Raw genomic sequence first — 16,058 nt, forward strand, 5'->3', positions numbered from 1 at the left:
GCTTGAATAAGAATTTATGTGAACTGAATGGAGAGATAATGGCTGTTTTTTGAATCTCCTCCAGGGCCATAGGTGTGTGGGAGTACACTCTTTTGCAGTCCCTTACACTAAAGATGGTTGCCCCTGCCAACTCGTGTGTGAAATCTCGGATATTCAGGGCAAGGTAGCTATCTATAATTGTTCTGGCGTTGAGGTACCAGTAGTCGCCACAGAAGCACCGTGAACCATCTTTCTTTGGCCGCATAGTGATAGCTGATGCCCGTGCACTGTTGGAAGGTCTGATTAAAACATCCTGGAGAAGTTCTTCAATGGCTGCCATGGCCGCCTTGAGTTTGTGGGGGCTAGTCGGTGGTGGTGGTGGCATACGGGTGGTGGTATCAATTCTGTGGACGGTGCCGTCCATAACATAAGTATGCTAGCTGTTTTGTTTGGTAGGAATGGTCCAGGAGACGGAATCCTGTTGTCTAACCTGTCGACAGAGGTGGTATCCTTGTCGGTGAGTGATCAGCTTGCGAGAGCAGAAACACTGTCACTGTTCATCCTGCTTGTGAGAGCTGCATCACCAAGTATAATAGACACTGTAACAACCTGTGTATCCGTGCTAGTGGTTGTGCAGCTAACCTGTGGCTGTCGGGTGCATCAGGCCATCTGTAGTCACTGCCAGATTCATTGCAGTTGGCTGTCCAGTTTGTGATGGTGGCTGCATAGCTGCTAGTTCTCTGTACGTGTTTTGTTGTTCTCTTTGTAGATGTTCTTGTAGGCCGTATTTGTTTTGTTAAGTTCATTGCACAGTGTTGCACATTGTAATGCAAGATCCGCTGCATTCTCCAAGTCTAGCAGTGGAGGGGAAGGGTCCACGAAGGAAGGCAGACTGTCACTGCAGATGCCCCCTGTAGGGTGTTGTACATCACCTTGTAATAACAGAGCCCTTCTGAGGTGTGGGATGAGACGATAATGACAGAGGAAGTCCACTCCGAGCAACAGTTCCACTGTTTCGGCCCCAAAGAAAGTCCGTGGACGTGGTGTGTGGTCGTGTAGCTAGAGTGTCGCGGAGGTTGTCCCCATTACCAGTGTTATTGCATAATTTGCCGTTCGGGGTTGTACGGTCGAGGGCCCGTAATCTCGTGTTTTGGGATGTCCGCGCCCATATCGACCGGCAGGTACTGATGTAGCCGGCAGTAATAAACAGTTGCGTACCATCTGCTCGTGTGAGTGGCGTGTTATGTGCTTTGGTATTGCCAGTAGAAAGGCAACTTGCTGTGGCGAGGCAGGCTGGTGCGTGCCAATCCACTGGTGTAATTTGGGTAGCCACACAGCTGTCGGCAGTGCTGTGCATTGGCGCTGAACCGCGCGTGAAACCGATAGTAGTCGCTTGTCATTTTATTTTGACTGTGCTGTGTTGTGATGACCAGCCATCAGCTGTCTCCCTTGTATGTTTATTTCCTGCAGGAACTGAGTCTGTGCGCCGTGATTGTTGCTGCGCTGCAGCGGTTGCGGCCTGAAGTTAGCTGTGGGTCCAGTTACGGAGGGGGGGTGGGGGGGGGGGGTGGAGGAGGTTTCCCTGGGTCTGCATGCAGTGTTTTGCACTGTGTCTGCCACTGCTGCTGTCCTTGTCTGTTGTGCAGGCAGTCATACACAGGTGTCCTGGCACTGATCAGTGTCCGGTGGCATGCGAGTGGCAGCATCCTGTCGGCCAGTTTGAGGTGTGTTTCCAGTGGTGAATCTGCTTGTACTGGAACTGCTGTCTCTATTTGCTCTGGGAGCTTGAATAACCATAATGACAATAGGGCCAGGTATGGTGGTAGGTTGTTAATCAGGCGCATTTTGCACGTAATGCCGATGGCGTGTCGTTGCCCAGCGTCGTCTCATTTATGGTGAGGTGTAGTTGTTGCTCCAGTGTGTGTGATAATCATTGCGATATTAGTGACTTTACTGTCTCATACTTGTGCGCAGTTGGAGTATTTAACAGTAGATCGCTGACGAGAACCACTGTTCACCGACACGGTTGAGAAGTATTAACGGCTCGCTCTGGTCGTCAGCAATCCTAGCTGTCCTCATCGTTCATTCGCATAAAGCAAACCACACCTCTGGTGAGTCTGTGTGAATGGGTGGCAGGTGGAGTTTGATAAATGGTGAGTGGTTCCCATAGTGGTTGTTTTGTGTTGGTCCCACTTAGTTTTCACCGTGCAGTAGTTGCACGGCATTGCTCGGACCGATTTTGCTGGCTCGATGACATCTGGCCACTGTTTGTTGTACCTGTCGGCACGGTGTGGTGTGATATTCTGGACGGAGCTGTGGTTCGGCATGCGGCACGGCTGGCCGGGCGGCGATATTACACCCTCGGAGTGGCGAGTGCTGCGGTGCAGCTGATATCTGTGTGCCATCACCCCTGTGATGTATGGAGGCATCCGCAGACTGCGGAGAAATATAGTTGTGTCGGATTTCACAGTTTTCTGACGGTATTCCTCCACGTGTCCACTGTGTACACTGTGCCATTAGTCGCCTCGCAGCCATCGCAGTTGCCGCGGTGGCATTGGTGTAACGAAACGTGGTGTGGACGGCATAGCGAGTAAGTCGGAATTGCCCACCTCGGTCGTAATGTGCATCACGGTAGGTGGGATAAAGCCACAGTTGAACGTAGGCTATCGTGGCGTGGGAGATCCGTGCATTGTGCCCGTAGGCTCAGCGACGTGTCTTGTAATCGTCGTTACCTGGATAAATTCGTGGCCAATAGTTGACCCGCATGGTATGGGGTTCACTGTAGGTGCAGCAGTGATGTTTGTTTTGAACTTGATATTCATCTTTGTGATCATAGTGCTGTTGACGTGTCTGTTTTGGCGTCCTGATAGCTGTTGATGCGTGTCACGGTAAAACGATTGTGTCGTATGTCCATACCGGCTCGCGGCGGGCATCAGCATATGCCGGTGCGAGCTAGAGTACGGGGAGCGGTGCAGCGGCGAGGCCGTGACGTCGTGCCCGAGGTGTACTGTGGTACACGGTGTAGCTGCCGTAATGTCACCCGCGTGATGTGTGAGAGTGAAAGCAGTTTGCAGGAATATGCCATTCTGTTCAAAATCACTATGAACTGGCGTTATCTCTCACTGAGACCACCAAATACACTGATCTGCTTGTTTGTTTGTTGTCATTGATAGTTCGGCATTTGTTACGCCACTGTGTTTGGTAAGCTGTCAATGCCTGACATCTCAATAATGATAGTCACTCGGTTCATAGGGAGACGTGCGAGTAGCATTAGTACTAGCTGAATGTGAGAGGGTTGGAACTTAAATCGTAGCAACTATTTATTCACAACCGATACAAAAGAGTTACATGTTTGCACCTATTACTGTCCTTCAAACTAGTCACCAGCATTGTGTAGAACCCGTTGCCAGCAATGTGGAAGGCGTAATATACTACTAGCAGAACCCTTTCTGTTGATGGTGCGAATGGAGCAGTCTACTGCCTGTTGAATGTCTGGAACAGTTGTGAAGTGAATGACATGAAGCGGTTCATTCATCTTTGAAATCAAATCAAAGTCAGAAGGACTTAAGTCCAGGGAGTATGGTGGATGGTACAGTACTTACCAGTCCCATTGACTGAACAGAGCAGCCACAGCTTGCAGTGTATTCACCCACGCATTGTCGTGCAAAATGATGGGTGGGTTGCACAGAAAGTGTCGCCACTTCTTTTGCAAAGCTGGTCGCAGATGATGCTCCAACAACGAACAGTAATACTGTGCATTGATGGTCTGCCACGGAGGAACGTAATGCGTTAACATAACACCATCACAGTCGTACACGAGAATCACCATAACTTTCACCATACTGGGGCTCTGCCACACTTTTGACTTTTGCAGCAACCCACAATTACACCATTCGTTGGATTGGCGATTCATTTTTGGCTCATACAATGTGGCACATGTCTCATCCAGTGTTACGATATGGCATAAGAAAGCCCTTCCATTGTGCTCATAGTGCTCCAAGTACCGTTGTAACACATCCATTCCTGCATTTCCGTCAATTCATGCAGAACCCATCATGATGCAATTTTTCGCATGCCCAGGGGTTCCATCAGGTAATGTGGCAACAGCATGCAGTTCTTCTTCAGAGATGCTAAGACAACCTGCCCGATGCATATCTGCCACAGTTTGCCGACCTCCGTTGAAGACTTTTACCCAACGTGCCACGGTTCTGTACGGCAGTGCTGATTCCCCGCACACCTCTTGAGGCTCTTGATGACACTGTCATGCAGTACGACCTCTGGCACATTCAATTTTGATCCAACACCATTGTGTCCGTTTCGAAAACATAGTGTCAGACCACTTGCTCACAAGTGACTGTGTTTCCCTCGTTTGTACGCGTGCTGGTGACATGGGACGGGCGAGTCCATTTGCTCAGAGGTTAGGTAGATATGTCAACAATGTGTGCTATCAGCGACAATATTAGATACCATTGCATAGTGTCTCCACAGCAGTGTTGCCACTATTTAAGTTCCAACCTATGTATATCAACTGGAATACTGCACTCAAAAATGCTGGGAGTGGAAGGGTAGTGCAATTCTTCACTACCACCGATTGTCATTGTCCCTTTGTTATATAGTCTGACGAGGTTAGTGTCCACGTAAGCACTCGTAGCACTATTTTCAGTGTTCGTTAAAGGCACTGTAGTTAATGGAAGTTCAATATCGTAGTCCTTATGTGAGCGATGATGTGACAATGGTTGTATTGTTGTGTGGGTATTAAACACAGAACTATTGCAATTTCTGTCTTGTAACGCTGGAAGTCATTAGATAAACACCCACAACACTTGCCGTTATTGACTGCAGCTGGCTAACTGTCAGAGTATATAGGATCCACGTCAGCAAAGTGTTGGATTATGTTGGGTGGAGGTGGAGCAATGTGTCACATGAAAATGTCGCGGCACAGTCGTCAAAAAACTCTGGGTCACCAATGTTGGATTTGGGTAATAAACATGATGTGTATTGACTGTCAACATTACTGATTCACACACACAATATTTATTTATACACCTTGTACGGACAGATTCAACTTAAACACTTGGCATCTCAGAACACACTGTCCAAGGTCCAGAGATACTGTTTTTGCAGCTATATCCTTGGGGACAGAAGTCCACAGAGCTTTTGTCCCCACAAATATATTACTGTGAAAATACCATGTTATCTCCAAATCAAGAAGTTTGATGTTAGTACATTTATAATTGCAAAATATTGTGCTTCGACAGTGATGAACGAAATGTAATGAGATGCTATTTACCTTCAAAGTTAAAAGGATAGTAATGCTACCACTAAACATCTGCAAGAATAAGAGAAATATTAGTGGCATCACACTCACATTTTCATCTGTGGACATTAAAGTTTTGTGAAACATTTTAATCCAATCAGTATGAGAGACTTGTGCCTGTCCTGAATTTTTGTCTCCTGAAAGCTACACTCGAATTCTAAGCTTTTCTGCAAATTACTGACAGAACATAATTGTCACTTATATCAAATTTAAACTCATTTATTTCTGCATCTAAGGATGGCTCAGAACATTTTTGCCTCATTTATGTTTAAGGCCTCATGCTGAAAAGAAATTTCATATCCATTTTTTAACATTTTATCAACAAACATTGTATATACGTGTCATAAAATTAGAAAGTATAGGCCAATTGTAACTGCATTGTCATATTACCAGAACATTCCATAAATTATAATAATATCATAGTAACTGAAATGGATGTTTTGAAAGTTTCTGATTTTTTGAAACGTTCTGTGGAGTATTTTTGCAACATTGGGAAGTCGAATGAATTCCATCATCATATTTTGCATATTGTTAAATGTTAGTCACATAACTTGTTTATAATATGTATGTTAAAACATTTCTCATTCTAGCAAGCATTGTATTTTACTCTTTATTTAAATATACTTAAAAGAAACATTGTGTATTCAGATGGCATCCTGTAGCTGTACAAGTGTGAAACTAGTGAAGTTTATCCCAGAACTTTCCACACCATATTAACAGAAACATTTATAGATTCCATGATTTTATGCTAAACATTATTTATGTCATATGTAATACTCAGACAGGAGTCAGACTGTGGAGCAAAGATTCCAAAGAATGGCTTGCACTAGAACAGCATAAGTGTCACTTTCTGGCATCTTTTGATAATTGCATAATTTAGTCCTTTTATTGCAAAAGAAAAAGTAATTACTCAGATGCAATAGCTGTTAGAACAGAAACAGGAAGCACATTTAATAGTGTGAAAGTCCAGGAAGAAGGACTTGCTGTGGTGGATGTTAACAATGCATCTATACTTCTCCAGATATTGTGTGTTGTATTGGTGTCTCTCTTTTAACCAGAGTGTAATTATTATTATTATTATTACTATAGATATCTGTAAGTATAACCTGCTTATGTCTATATCCAAACAAGGTTTTATCCACTAGGTAATTACTGTGTGGATATCCATGGACATGTCCATCTGTGCAGAACTCTAGCTGTAGTGCAACTAAAACTGTTATTTGGCACTCAATATTTGGACCTTAATTCCTTTAAATGGAGCATTCAACACCACACGTAAACTGTCTACCATTATAAGTGCAACACCAAAGTGCCATTTCACCTGCAGTGTTCAGTAGTGGGTTGTGTACATTTAGTAAACTATCAGGCACTGGTGGCAGTCTGTTTCACTGTCACTGGCCACAACAGGCAAAAGCACGTACTACCTTTGCAGGCAGTCAAAAGAATAGCATACATGGAAACCAACTAAAATCAGATATACATTTCCAGTGTGCATCTAAGGAGAAATAATAATTCTAAAAAAGACAGGACACAACAGTGACGATATGACAGCAACAATATTACTGTAAGGTAAAAACACCTAACAATGTATTATAACTTTTCCGGTCATAGTTACAGACCATTATATTAAGACCATTGCTTCCTTATGCATTTACAGAGCACCTGATGATGGCAATATGCCGAATTGGGCTCATTGTAAAATATAAAATAAAAGCAATTACAGAGCAGTGTGGGTGGCTGATATTCATAATGAGATGGATTCTGTTTGAGTAGCTCGAGATCAGCCCACAGGCTGAGTTGTGAGTGCCAGAACATTCTGTGATAACAGTATTCTTATTTTGCTCTTAATTCTGCTCCTTATCTTCTCAAAGATTAGTAAAAATACTGTCAATCCACACTGGTAAACGTATGTACAATGGGAACTACCATGTGTAATTTTTATTCTCATGATACATTGGTATAAATATTTGTTACCCAGTAGCTTATGATGGACTGAGAAATATATAATAGGTTGAGCAGTTCTATTCATTACTATTCCAAAAGAGTACATGCTGACATTTATTTCATTGATGTGCTGGAAAAAAGTATATTGTCACTTAAAGGGTTTATATAAACGAAACCACATTTGGTACACACTTTGTGAATCTTAATTGCATGCAGGTGCACAGGCGGCAGCACACGGGGGAGAGGCCGTACAGCTGTCAGGAGTGCAGGCGAGAGTTCACAAATTGGGCAAACTACAATAAGCACATGAAGAGGCGTCACCGGAACAGTGATGACCCTAATGCCATAAATACCAACAGAAGCACTACCCGTACTTACCAGGTGAGTAATATCAATGCGTAATGGAACGTAGTGGAATTAAATTAGGTGATGCTGGGGGAACAAAATTAGGAAACAAGACACTTAAGAGTATTAGACGAGTTTTGCTATTTGGGCAGCAAACTAACTGATGATGGCTGATGTAGAGAGGATATAAAATGTAGACTGAAAATTGCTAGAGAAGTATTTCTGAAGAACAGAAATTTGTTAAAATTGAATATAGATTTAAGTGTTGGGAAGTCTTTTCTTAAGGTATTTGTGTGGAGTGTAGCCATGTAAGGAAATGAAACATGGATGATAAACAGCTCAGAAGAGAAGACAGTAATAGCTTTGGAATGTAGTGCTACAGAAGAATGCTGAGGATTATATGGGTAGATCACGTAACTAATGAGGAAGTACTGGGAACAACTGGGGAGAACAGAAGTTTGTGGCACAACCTGACTGGAAGTATGGGTCAGTTGGCACTACATGTTGTGAGACATCAATGGACCACCAGTTTAGTACTGGAGGGAAGTGTGTGTGTGTGTGTGTGTGTGTGTGTGTGTGTGTGTGTGTGTGTTTGGAGGGGGGGGGGATAAAAATTATAGAGTGAGACAAAGAGATGAATACAACGAGCAGATTCAGAGATTCAGAAGGATGTAGGTTGCAGAAGTTATTTGAAGATAAAGAGGCTTTCACAGGATAGAGTAGCCTGGAAAGCTCCATCAAACTAGTCTTTGGACTGAAGACAACTCATTCGAGTGTAGACATATTTTTATTTCCTATACATTTGCAGAAACTTCTTATTTGACTGCAAACCAGTGTCAAGTGCATGCCATAGAGTCAGCTGTTATGGCTTCTTCACGTTACCACCCACATATGGATCATGGAAAGACTGATAACAGCACACTGTAATTAGCCTAATCATGTCCTCGTGATCCCTGTGGGAGTGACACGAAGTGAGTGTAGGAGGCTGTAGTATATTCCTACTCAGCACTTAGAACCGATTCGTGAAACTTTCTGAATAGGATTTCTCAAGATAGTTTGCATCTATCTTCAAGCATATTCCATTCCAGTTTCTTCAGTATTTCTGTGAGATTCTCCCATGACTCAAATGAACCTGTGACCATTTGTGCTGCCCTTCTCTGTACATTTTCAATATTTCCAGTTAGTCCTAACTGGTACAGATCCCACACACTTGAGCAATATTCTAGAATGGGACACAATAGAGTTTTTTAAGCAATCTTCTTGTATGTGTTGACGTATTGCAATTGTAACTTATTGATGTTGTAGCCATAGGACATTACTTTTTTTCATTTTGTAAAGTGTTCATTTTAACATTTCACAAGAATGATGCTTTCTAAATCCGTGTTGACTGTGTGTCAATAGACCATTCTCTTCAAGGTAATTTGAACACAACATATGTCCTAAAATCCTACTGCATATCAACATTTCGTTGAGCGAGTGTTTGTTAATGATTGTTAAATATGGAGTTATTGCGTCAAGTTTCTCTGAAAGGAACATAATTGGTTTACAGTCCAGACCAGAAGACTTGATTTTATTATGTGATTTAAGTTGCTTCACTACTCCGAGGACTTCTAAGTTACTCATGTTGGCAGTTGATCTTGGTTCAAGTTGTGGAATATTTACTTCATCTTCTTTGGTGAAGGAATTTCAAAAGACTCTGCTTAGTAACTCTGCTTATCAGCATTGTCGCCGATATTATTTCCATTGCTATTATGCAGAGAAGGCATTGACTGTGTCTTGCCACTAGCAAACTTTACATACGACCAGAATCTCTACGAATTTTCTGCAGAGTTTCGAGATAAAGTTTCATTGTGGAAACTATTATAAGCATCTTGCATTGTTGTCTGCACTAAATTTTCAGTTTCTGTAAAAGATTGCCAATCTTGGAGATTTTGTGTTCATTTGAATTTGGCATGCTTTTTTTGTACTCTCTGCAGCAGTGTTCTGACCCATTTTGTATATCAAGGGGAATCAGCTCCGTCGTTTGTTAATTTATTTGGTATAAATCTCTGAATTGCTATCAATACTATTTCTTTGAATTCAAGCCATATCTGGTCTACATTTAAATTGTTAATTTGGAAGAGTGGAGATTGTGTCGAGAAGGTGTCAAGTGAATTTTTATCTTCTTTTTTAATTAGGTATATGTTTCATTTATTTTTGGAGGAGTTTGGGTGTTACAATATTCAGTCTCACTATGACAGCCCTGTTTTCACTAATCCTGAGTTGGGAGATCAGTAAAAGGATCCAATTATTATAATATTGTGGTTGCCAAGGATGACTTCTGCTCATAATAACTCACACGAACAGTCTGCTTCAATTTCATTACAAAATAAACTACTTGTCACAGTGACAAACACTCCACCACCATGTTTAGTGTATCCTTTCCACAAAAATTTTGGCTTAGCATATCTCCGGCTTTAGCCAGCTTTCAGTGCCTATAACAATTCAAGCATCAGTGCTTTCTATTAGCACTTGGAGCTCTGGTACTTTCCCAACACAGCAATTTACAACCAATGGTTCCTGTTGTGGGTTGACAGGAGAGCCAACACCGGTATGAGAGGAAGCCGAAAGGCACGCGTTTTAGTTCACGCAGGCTGGCGTGAGGTCTGGAACAGGACAAGGAAATTAGACTTTAGCAAAAAAGGACGTAGCTGTTGGAATACTTAACTTGAATCCGCAAATGGTGAACGTCGCTCTTGACGGTACATGTTTTACAGTATCAATAGTAACTGGTAATGGCGCCTTGCTAGGTCGTAGCAAATGACGTAGCTGAAGGCTATGCTAACTATCGTCTCGGCAAATGAGAGCGTATTTTGTCAGTGAACCATCACTAGCAAAGTCGGTTGTACCACTGGGGCGAGTGCTAGGAAGTGTCTCTAGACCTGCCATGTGGCGGCGCTTGGTCTGCAATCACTGATAGTGGTGACACGCGGGTCCGACGTATACTAACGGACCGCGGCCGATTTAAAGGCTACCACCTAGCAAGTGTGGTGTCTGGCGGTGACACCACATTCCTCCCCCGCAAATCGGCGCACGGTTGTGGCATAAGGCTTCCGCCCGCCGTGGGGAGGACCCCATGTTGACGTATACGACGAGGTGGGGAGCCTAACAACAGGCGAGGCTGTCCCACCCGCACCCTGCCATTCGGGCCGCGGGGAGCTAGGAAATGCCTGAAAACCTGCTCCAGGGTGCACACCAACATGCGGTGTATGCGCCCGTAGAGAAACAGGAGGGGCCGAAGGGTTGACCTCCATCAGGCCGTGGCACCCGACGGGCGAAGACGACATATGGTCCGGAGCGGACAAGAGTTCCATGTCGGAGGACAACTGGTCACGGGAAGCGATCGGCGGCGCGTAACGCAGGGAAGTGCCCGGCGGTTGCAGCGACATGTTCACTGCGGGCGTCGCCAGCGGGAGAACAGGCGGCGGCAGTGCGTCGCCTTGGGGCAAAATGGAAGGCAGCGTCGGTAACACCTGGGGCTGAGGCAAGCCAGTAGATGGGTCCCCAGGGCGCCCAGGGGAGCGTCAGATCCTGTGCAACGACAGAGGCGCAGCTGATTGAGATGCTTATGCACCTCGCCAGAGGCGCCCAAAACCGGATACATAGCGCGGCCGAGGCAGCGAAGAATGCGCCCTTCGAGCCAACGCCGTGAACCTCGATAGTGGTGGTAGTGCCGCTGCACAGGAACCTGCTGCGGTGGATGTAGCAAAGACATCAAGGTTCGATGAGGGCGACCGTGGAGCAACTCAGCCAGCGAACGACCATCTCGGGGCTGAGAGCGATACGAGGACAAAAAGAGCAATAACGCGTCCTCCCGAGAATGCGACTCTTTCAACTTCAACATCTGTGACTTGAAAGTCCGGACCAATCGTTCAGTGGCACCGTTTGACTGTGGCGAAAACGGCGCGGACGTCAGATGTTGAATACAGTTGGCCTTGCAGAATGACTGAAATTCTGCGGACATGAATTGTGGGCCATTGTCGGAAACAATAGTCTGTGGAAGACCTTCAATGCAAAAGATAGCAGATAACGCTTGGATGGTGGCAGATGACGTCGTGGAAGACATCCAGACAACAAAAGGAAAATTGCTGAATGAATCTACCACAACCAACCATCGAGCATTCCAGAATGGACCAGCAAAATTGATGTGTAAGCTTTGCGAAGGGGAAGTGGCTTTTGGCCATGCAAAGAATTTCCGCGGTGGTGCTGATTGTTGTTCGGCACACACCATGCAAGAAGAGCACATATTCGTAATCGCGGCATCGATTCCGAACCAAGTACAGTGCTGACGAGCAAGTTGTTTCGTTCTCACTATACCCCAATGTCCTTGGTGGAGAAGCTGTAAGACAGAGGACTGTAACGAACGTGGGACCATGACCCTGGACTGATCATTATCAGAACGCAACAGCGAAACACCACGTCGTACAAAAAGTCTCTCCTTGTGAGCAAAAAATCGGCGCACCAACGGATCCCCGATGTGTGACTTTGACAATGGCCATTGCGTAACAACAAAACACAGAACGGTAGCAAGGACAGGGTCGGCAGCTGTGGCTGTAGCTACACGACGAAAATCAATCGGAAACAATTTGACCACGTCATCGGTTTCCGAATCAATGAACGTGCAAGCAGGTTCGGAGGAATCGAATGCTCTATCCTCAGCAACAGGGAAACGGGACAACGCATCGGCGTTTCCGTGCTTAGCAGTGGACCGATACAAGATATCGTAGTGGTACTGCGAGAGGAAAATAGACCAGCGAATGAATTTCTGCGCTGTACGTGGAGGTACAGGCTTGGTCGGATGAAAAAACGATGTCAAAGGTTTGTGGTCTGTGATGATGGTAAAGTGATGACCATACAAGAAATCATGAAACTTTGTAACACCAAATACGAGAGCAATTTGGATGCAAAAGCAATAGGGCGATCGTGCGATCCATCTTTGTGCGCAAGCACAGCACCGATCCCGAAATCCGATGCATCCACCATCAACAAAAGGGGCTTCCGGGGATCGAATGGCGTAAGGCAAGTATGGGAAAGCAACGCCGATTTCAACTGGCGAAAGGCGCGTTCGCATTCCGTCGTCCAGACGAACGGAACACCTTTACGGCGTAAGCGATGAAGCGGAGCTGAAATGGAAGAGGCATGTGGGATATATTTATGATAATAGTTGATTTTTCCCAGCATACTCCGTAGCTGCTTCAAATTCTGCGGCGAAGGCAAGTCTTGTATGGCACGGAGGTGCTCTGGACTGGGATGTATGCCTTGGGCATTGAGTACATGTCCCAGATAGGGTAAGTCACGACCACAAACACACATTTGTCCTTCTGCAAAAGAAGACCATTCTGTCGCAAGACCTGAAATAAAGTTCTGAGATTGGCTAAATGTTCTTCTTCCGTCTTTCCGGAGATCACAATATCGTCCAGCTAGTTTGCTGCAGTAGGGACCGACGCACAAACAGTTTGTAGATATTGCTGAAACAATGCAAGGGCGGATGCACACCCGAATGGCAGTTGGTTGAATCGATACAAACCCAGATGCGTGTTAACCACCAAAACGCGCTGGGATTCTTCGTCCACCGGTGTTTGCAAGTACGCATCTGCTAGGTCCAACTTCGAAAAATATTTACCCGGGCACAGTTAGTCAAAAAGATCTTCCAGGCAGGGTAAAGGAAAAGTTGCAACCACTAGTTGTGGATTCGCTGTTGCCTTGAAGTCCACACAAAGTCTCAATTTTCCCAAAGGTTTTGGCAAAATTACTAAGGGTGATGCCCAGAGAGAAGCCTGCACACGTTCAATTACACCTTGTGATTCCATATCGTGTAATGTTTTTGCGACCTCATCACGCAATGCGTGGGGAACATTGCGCTCTCTGAAAAATTTCGTTTGCGCGTTTACTTTCAGTTCCAAATGTGCTTAGAGGCCCGGTGCAAAAATGTCTGCAAATTCTTCACATAGACGAGAAACAGGGTCTGAAGGCACAGTCTGGTTCACTGATAGGACCTGATTTACTATAGACAAGTTAAACAACTGAAATAAATCGAAACCAAACAAGTTCACTGCAGAAGAAGAACGAAGGACGTAAAATGACACAAGTTTTGTTTGTCCTTTGTATGTTTCAAGAAGGCTGCACTGTCCTAACACAGGGATCTTGTGACCTGAATAGGTAGTTAACTTAACAGTTGCGGCACGCAACGGAGGTGTGCCCAGCAGTTTGTAAGTGCCTTGATTGATCAGTGAAACTGCAGCCCCGGTATCGAGCTGGAATGGTATCACTTTGCCGTTAATGTCCAAGTCCACAAAAAGTTTAGTGTCCTGCTTATGACAAGAGCGACTGTCTCGTCTAACGTGAACTGACACTGGTACAAAATCACTTGCGACGTGATGAGAGTTCCTGCGATGTCCGCACACACTATTTGTGGGACGAACACAGTCACTGTTAGAGAGAGTGGCACTGGGCGGAGTGGCATGAACTATATTAATTTCCATGGGCGAAGTGTCCTGAGCCTGAGTATCCTTGGTTTGCTTCCGATCTGAGCTTTTTCTGGCAAACACTTTGAACATGTCCTTTTTTATTGCAGTAAAAGCAAATAGCTTGGCGTGACGGGCAATTCTCACACGAATGTCTAGTAGCACACCGCGGGCATGATTTTAGCACTGCATTTGCTTGCCGGCGCGGTACATGTGGCTGAGAGCCTGGTGGCAGCGGCGCGGTCGGGCGCGAGGACTATTTATTGTTCCCTGCAGCTCGCTCGGTGGGCCAGTTAACCTGATACACGGGTGGCGAAGTTTCAAATGACTCCTGAGCAAAGTCAAGTGTGTCCTGCCGATCCAATATGTCCATCACTTGTTGAAGGGAGGGATTGACTAGTTTCAAAATCTGTTCCCTTATACAAACATCAGAAATGTTCTGTGCAATTGCATCACGTACCATAGTATCTGAATAAGGGAGTCCACATTGACACTCAAAAGCACAATCCCTAGTAAGGCCTTGCAAGGTTGCAACCCACTCCCGATTAGTCTGACCTGCCATACGTTTTGTACGAAAGAAGGTATACTGTTTGGCAACTACATTGACTCATTCTTTGAAATATGCATCTAATGCAGACAAAATTTTGTCGTAGGACAGAGTAGCTACGTCGCGTTGGGGAAATAATTTGACTATCACACGGTACATGTGCACCCCGACGGAGGACAATAAAAAAGGCTGCCGCTCGTTACCTTGAATTCTGTAGGCGGCGAGATGGAATCCAAATTGGCGTGACCACTCTGTCCAGCTTTCCAGTGCCGCATCAAAAGGACGAAAAGGTGGTGCAACTGCGTGTTGTGGCTGCGTTAGCGATGGACCGGCGGCTGCCGCATCGTTTTGCATTGCACATTGACCCTGGACGAGCTGTCCAAGGACATCCAGTAAGGCCTGCGTCTGCTGATTCTGTAAGCGATAAAATTCGGACAGTACATCTGGAGATTGTGGCGAAGCCATTACACAAGTAAATCAGGGCAATATCGATAAGAACGCGGATTGGCCTCGTCACCAAATGTTGTGGGTTGGCAGGAGAGCCAACACCGGTATGAGAGGAAGCCGAAAGGCACGCGTTTTAGCTCACGCAGGCTGGCGTGAGGTCTGGAACAGGACAAGGAAATTAGACTTTAGCAAAAAAGGACGTAGCTGTTGGAATACTTAACTTGAATCCGTAAATGGTGAACGTCGCTCTTGACGGTACATGTTTTACAGTATCAATAGTAACTGGTAATGGCGCCTTGCTAGGTCGTAGCAAATGACGTAGCTGAAGGCTATGCTCACTATCGTCTCGGCAAATGAGAGCGTATTTTGTCAGTGGACCATCGCTAGCAAAGTCGGCTGTACAGCTGGGGCGAGAGCTAGGAAGTCTCTCTAGACCTGCCATGTGGTGGCGCTTGGTCTGCAATCACTGATAGTGGTGACACGCGGATCCGACGTATACTAACGGACCGTGGCCGATTTAAAGGCTACCACCTAGCAAGTGTGGTGTCTGGCGGTGACACCACAGTTCCTGTATCTACATTGTTCCTATGTTCGACCTGCACTCTTTGTGACTGAAGCCCTTTTTGTGTTTCCCCAAGTCCTCTAACCTATAAAACCACCCAGTCCACACTTCACAGCCTCTGCTACGCTTGTAGCTGCCTGCAGCATGTAGTGGACTCCTGACATACTCAGCAGAACCCGAAACCCGAGCACTCTATGGCCATAAGCCCATAAGGAATACCTCAGGCAAATAAATAGATCAACAACATGAGAATGTGCTCCATAATAAACGTTCTTATGTAATAAATATAGTTCTAACCCTCATAATTACCTTTCCACTCAACATTACCAAAACAATTTGTACACTTTTTCATTTATACATCAAGGTAGCACTGGATTTTCCTATTAATCAGATTGTTCGCTTTTTTGAAATTCT

The 16,058-nt window shown here is 45.1% G+C and overlaps 1 protein-coding gene across 2 annotated transcripts in view; it reads left to right on the plus strand.

Annotated features, from left to right (window-relative positions):
• The window catches only part of LOC126161295 (zinc finger protein 879-like), a 320,538-nt gene that overhangs the window by 264,928 nt on the left and 39,552 nt on the right, over positions 1 to 16,058 (plus strand). For both annotated transcript variants that reach the window (XM_049917035.1, XM_049917036.1), the window contains one exon: positions 7,457 to 7,621. In XM_049917035.1, coding sequence (XP_049772992.1) covers positions 7,457 to 7,621 — 165 coding nt within the window. The remainder of the gene's footprint in view (positions 1 to 7,456; positions 7,622 to 16,058) is intronic.

This window comes from Schistocerca cancellata, chromosome 2, assembly GCF_023864275.1.
Source record: "Schistocerca cancellata isolate TAMUIC-IGC-003103 chromosome 2, iqSchCanc2.1, whole genome shotgun sequence".
In the NCBI taxonomy this organism is placed as follows: Eukaryota; Metazoa; Arthropoda; class Insecta; order Orthoptera; family Acrididae; genus Schistocerca; species Schistocerca cancellata.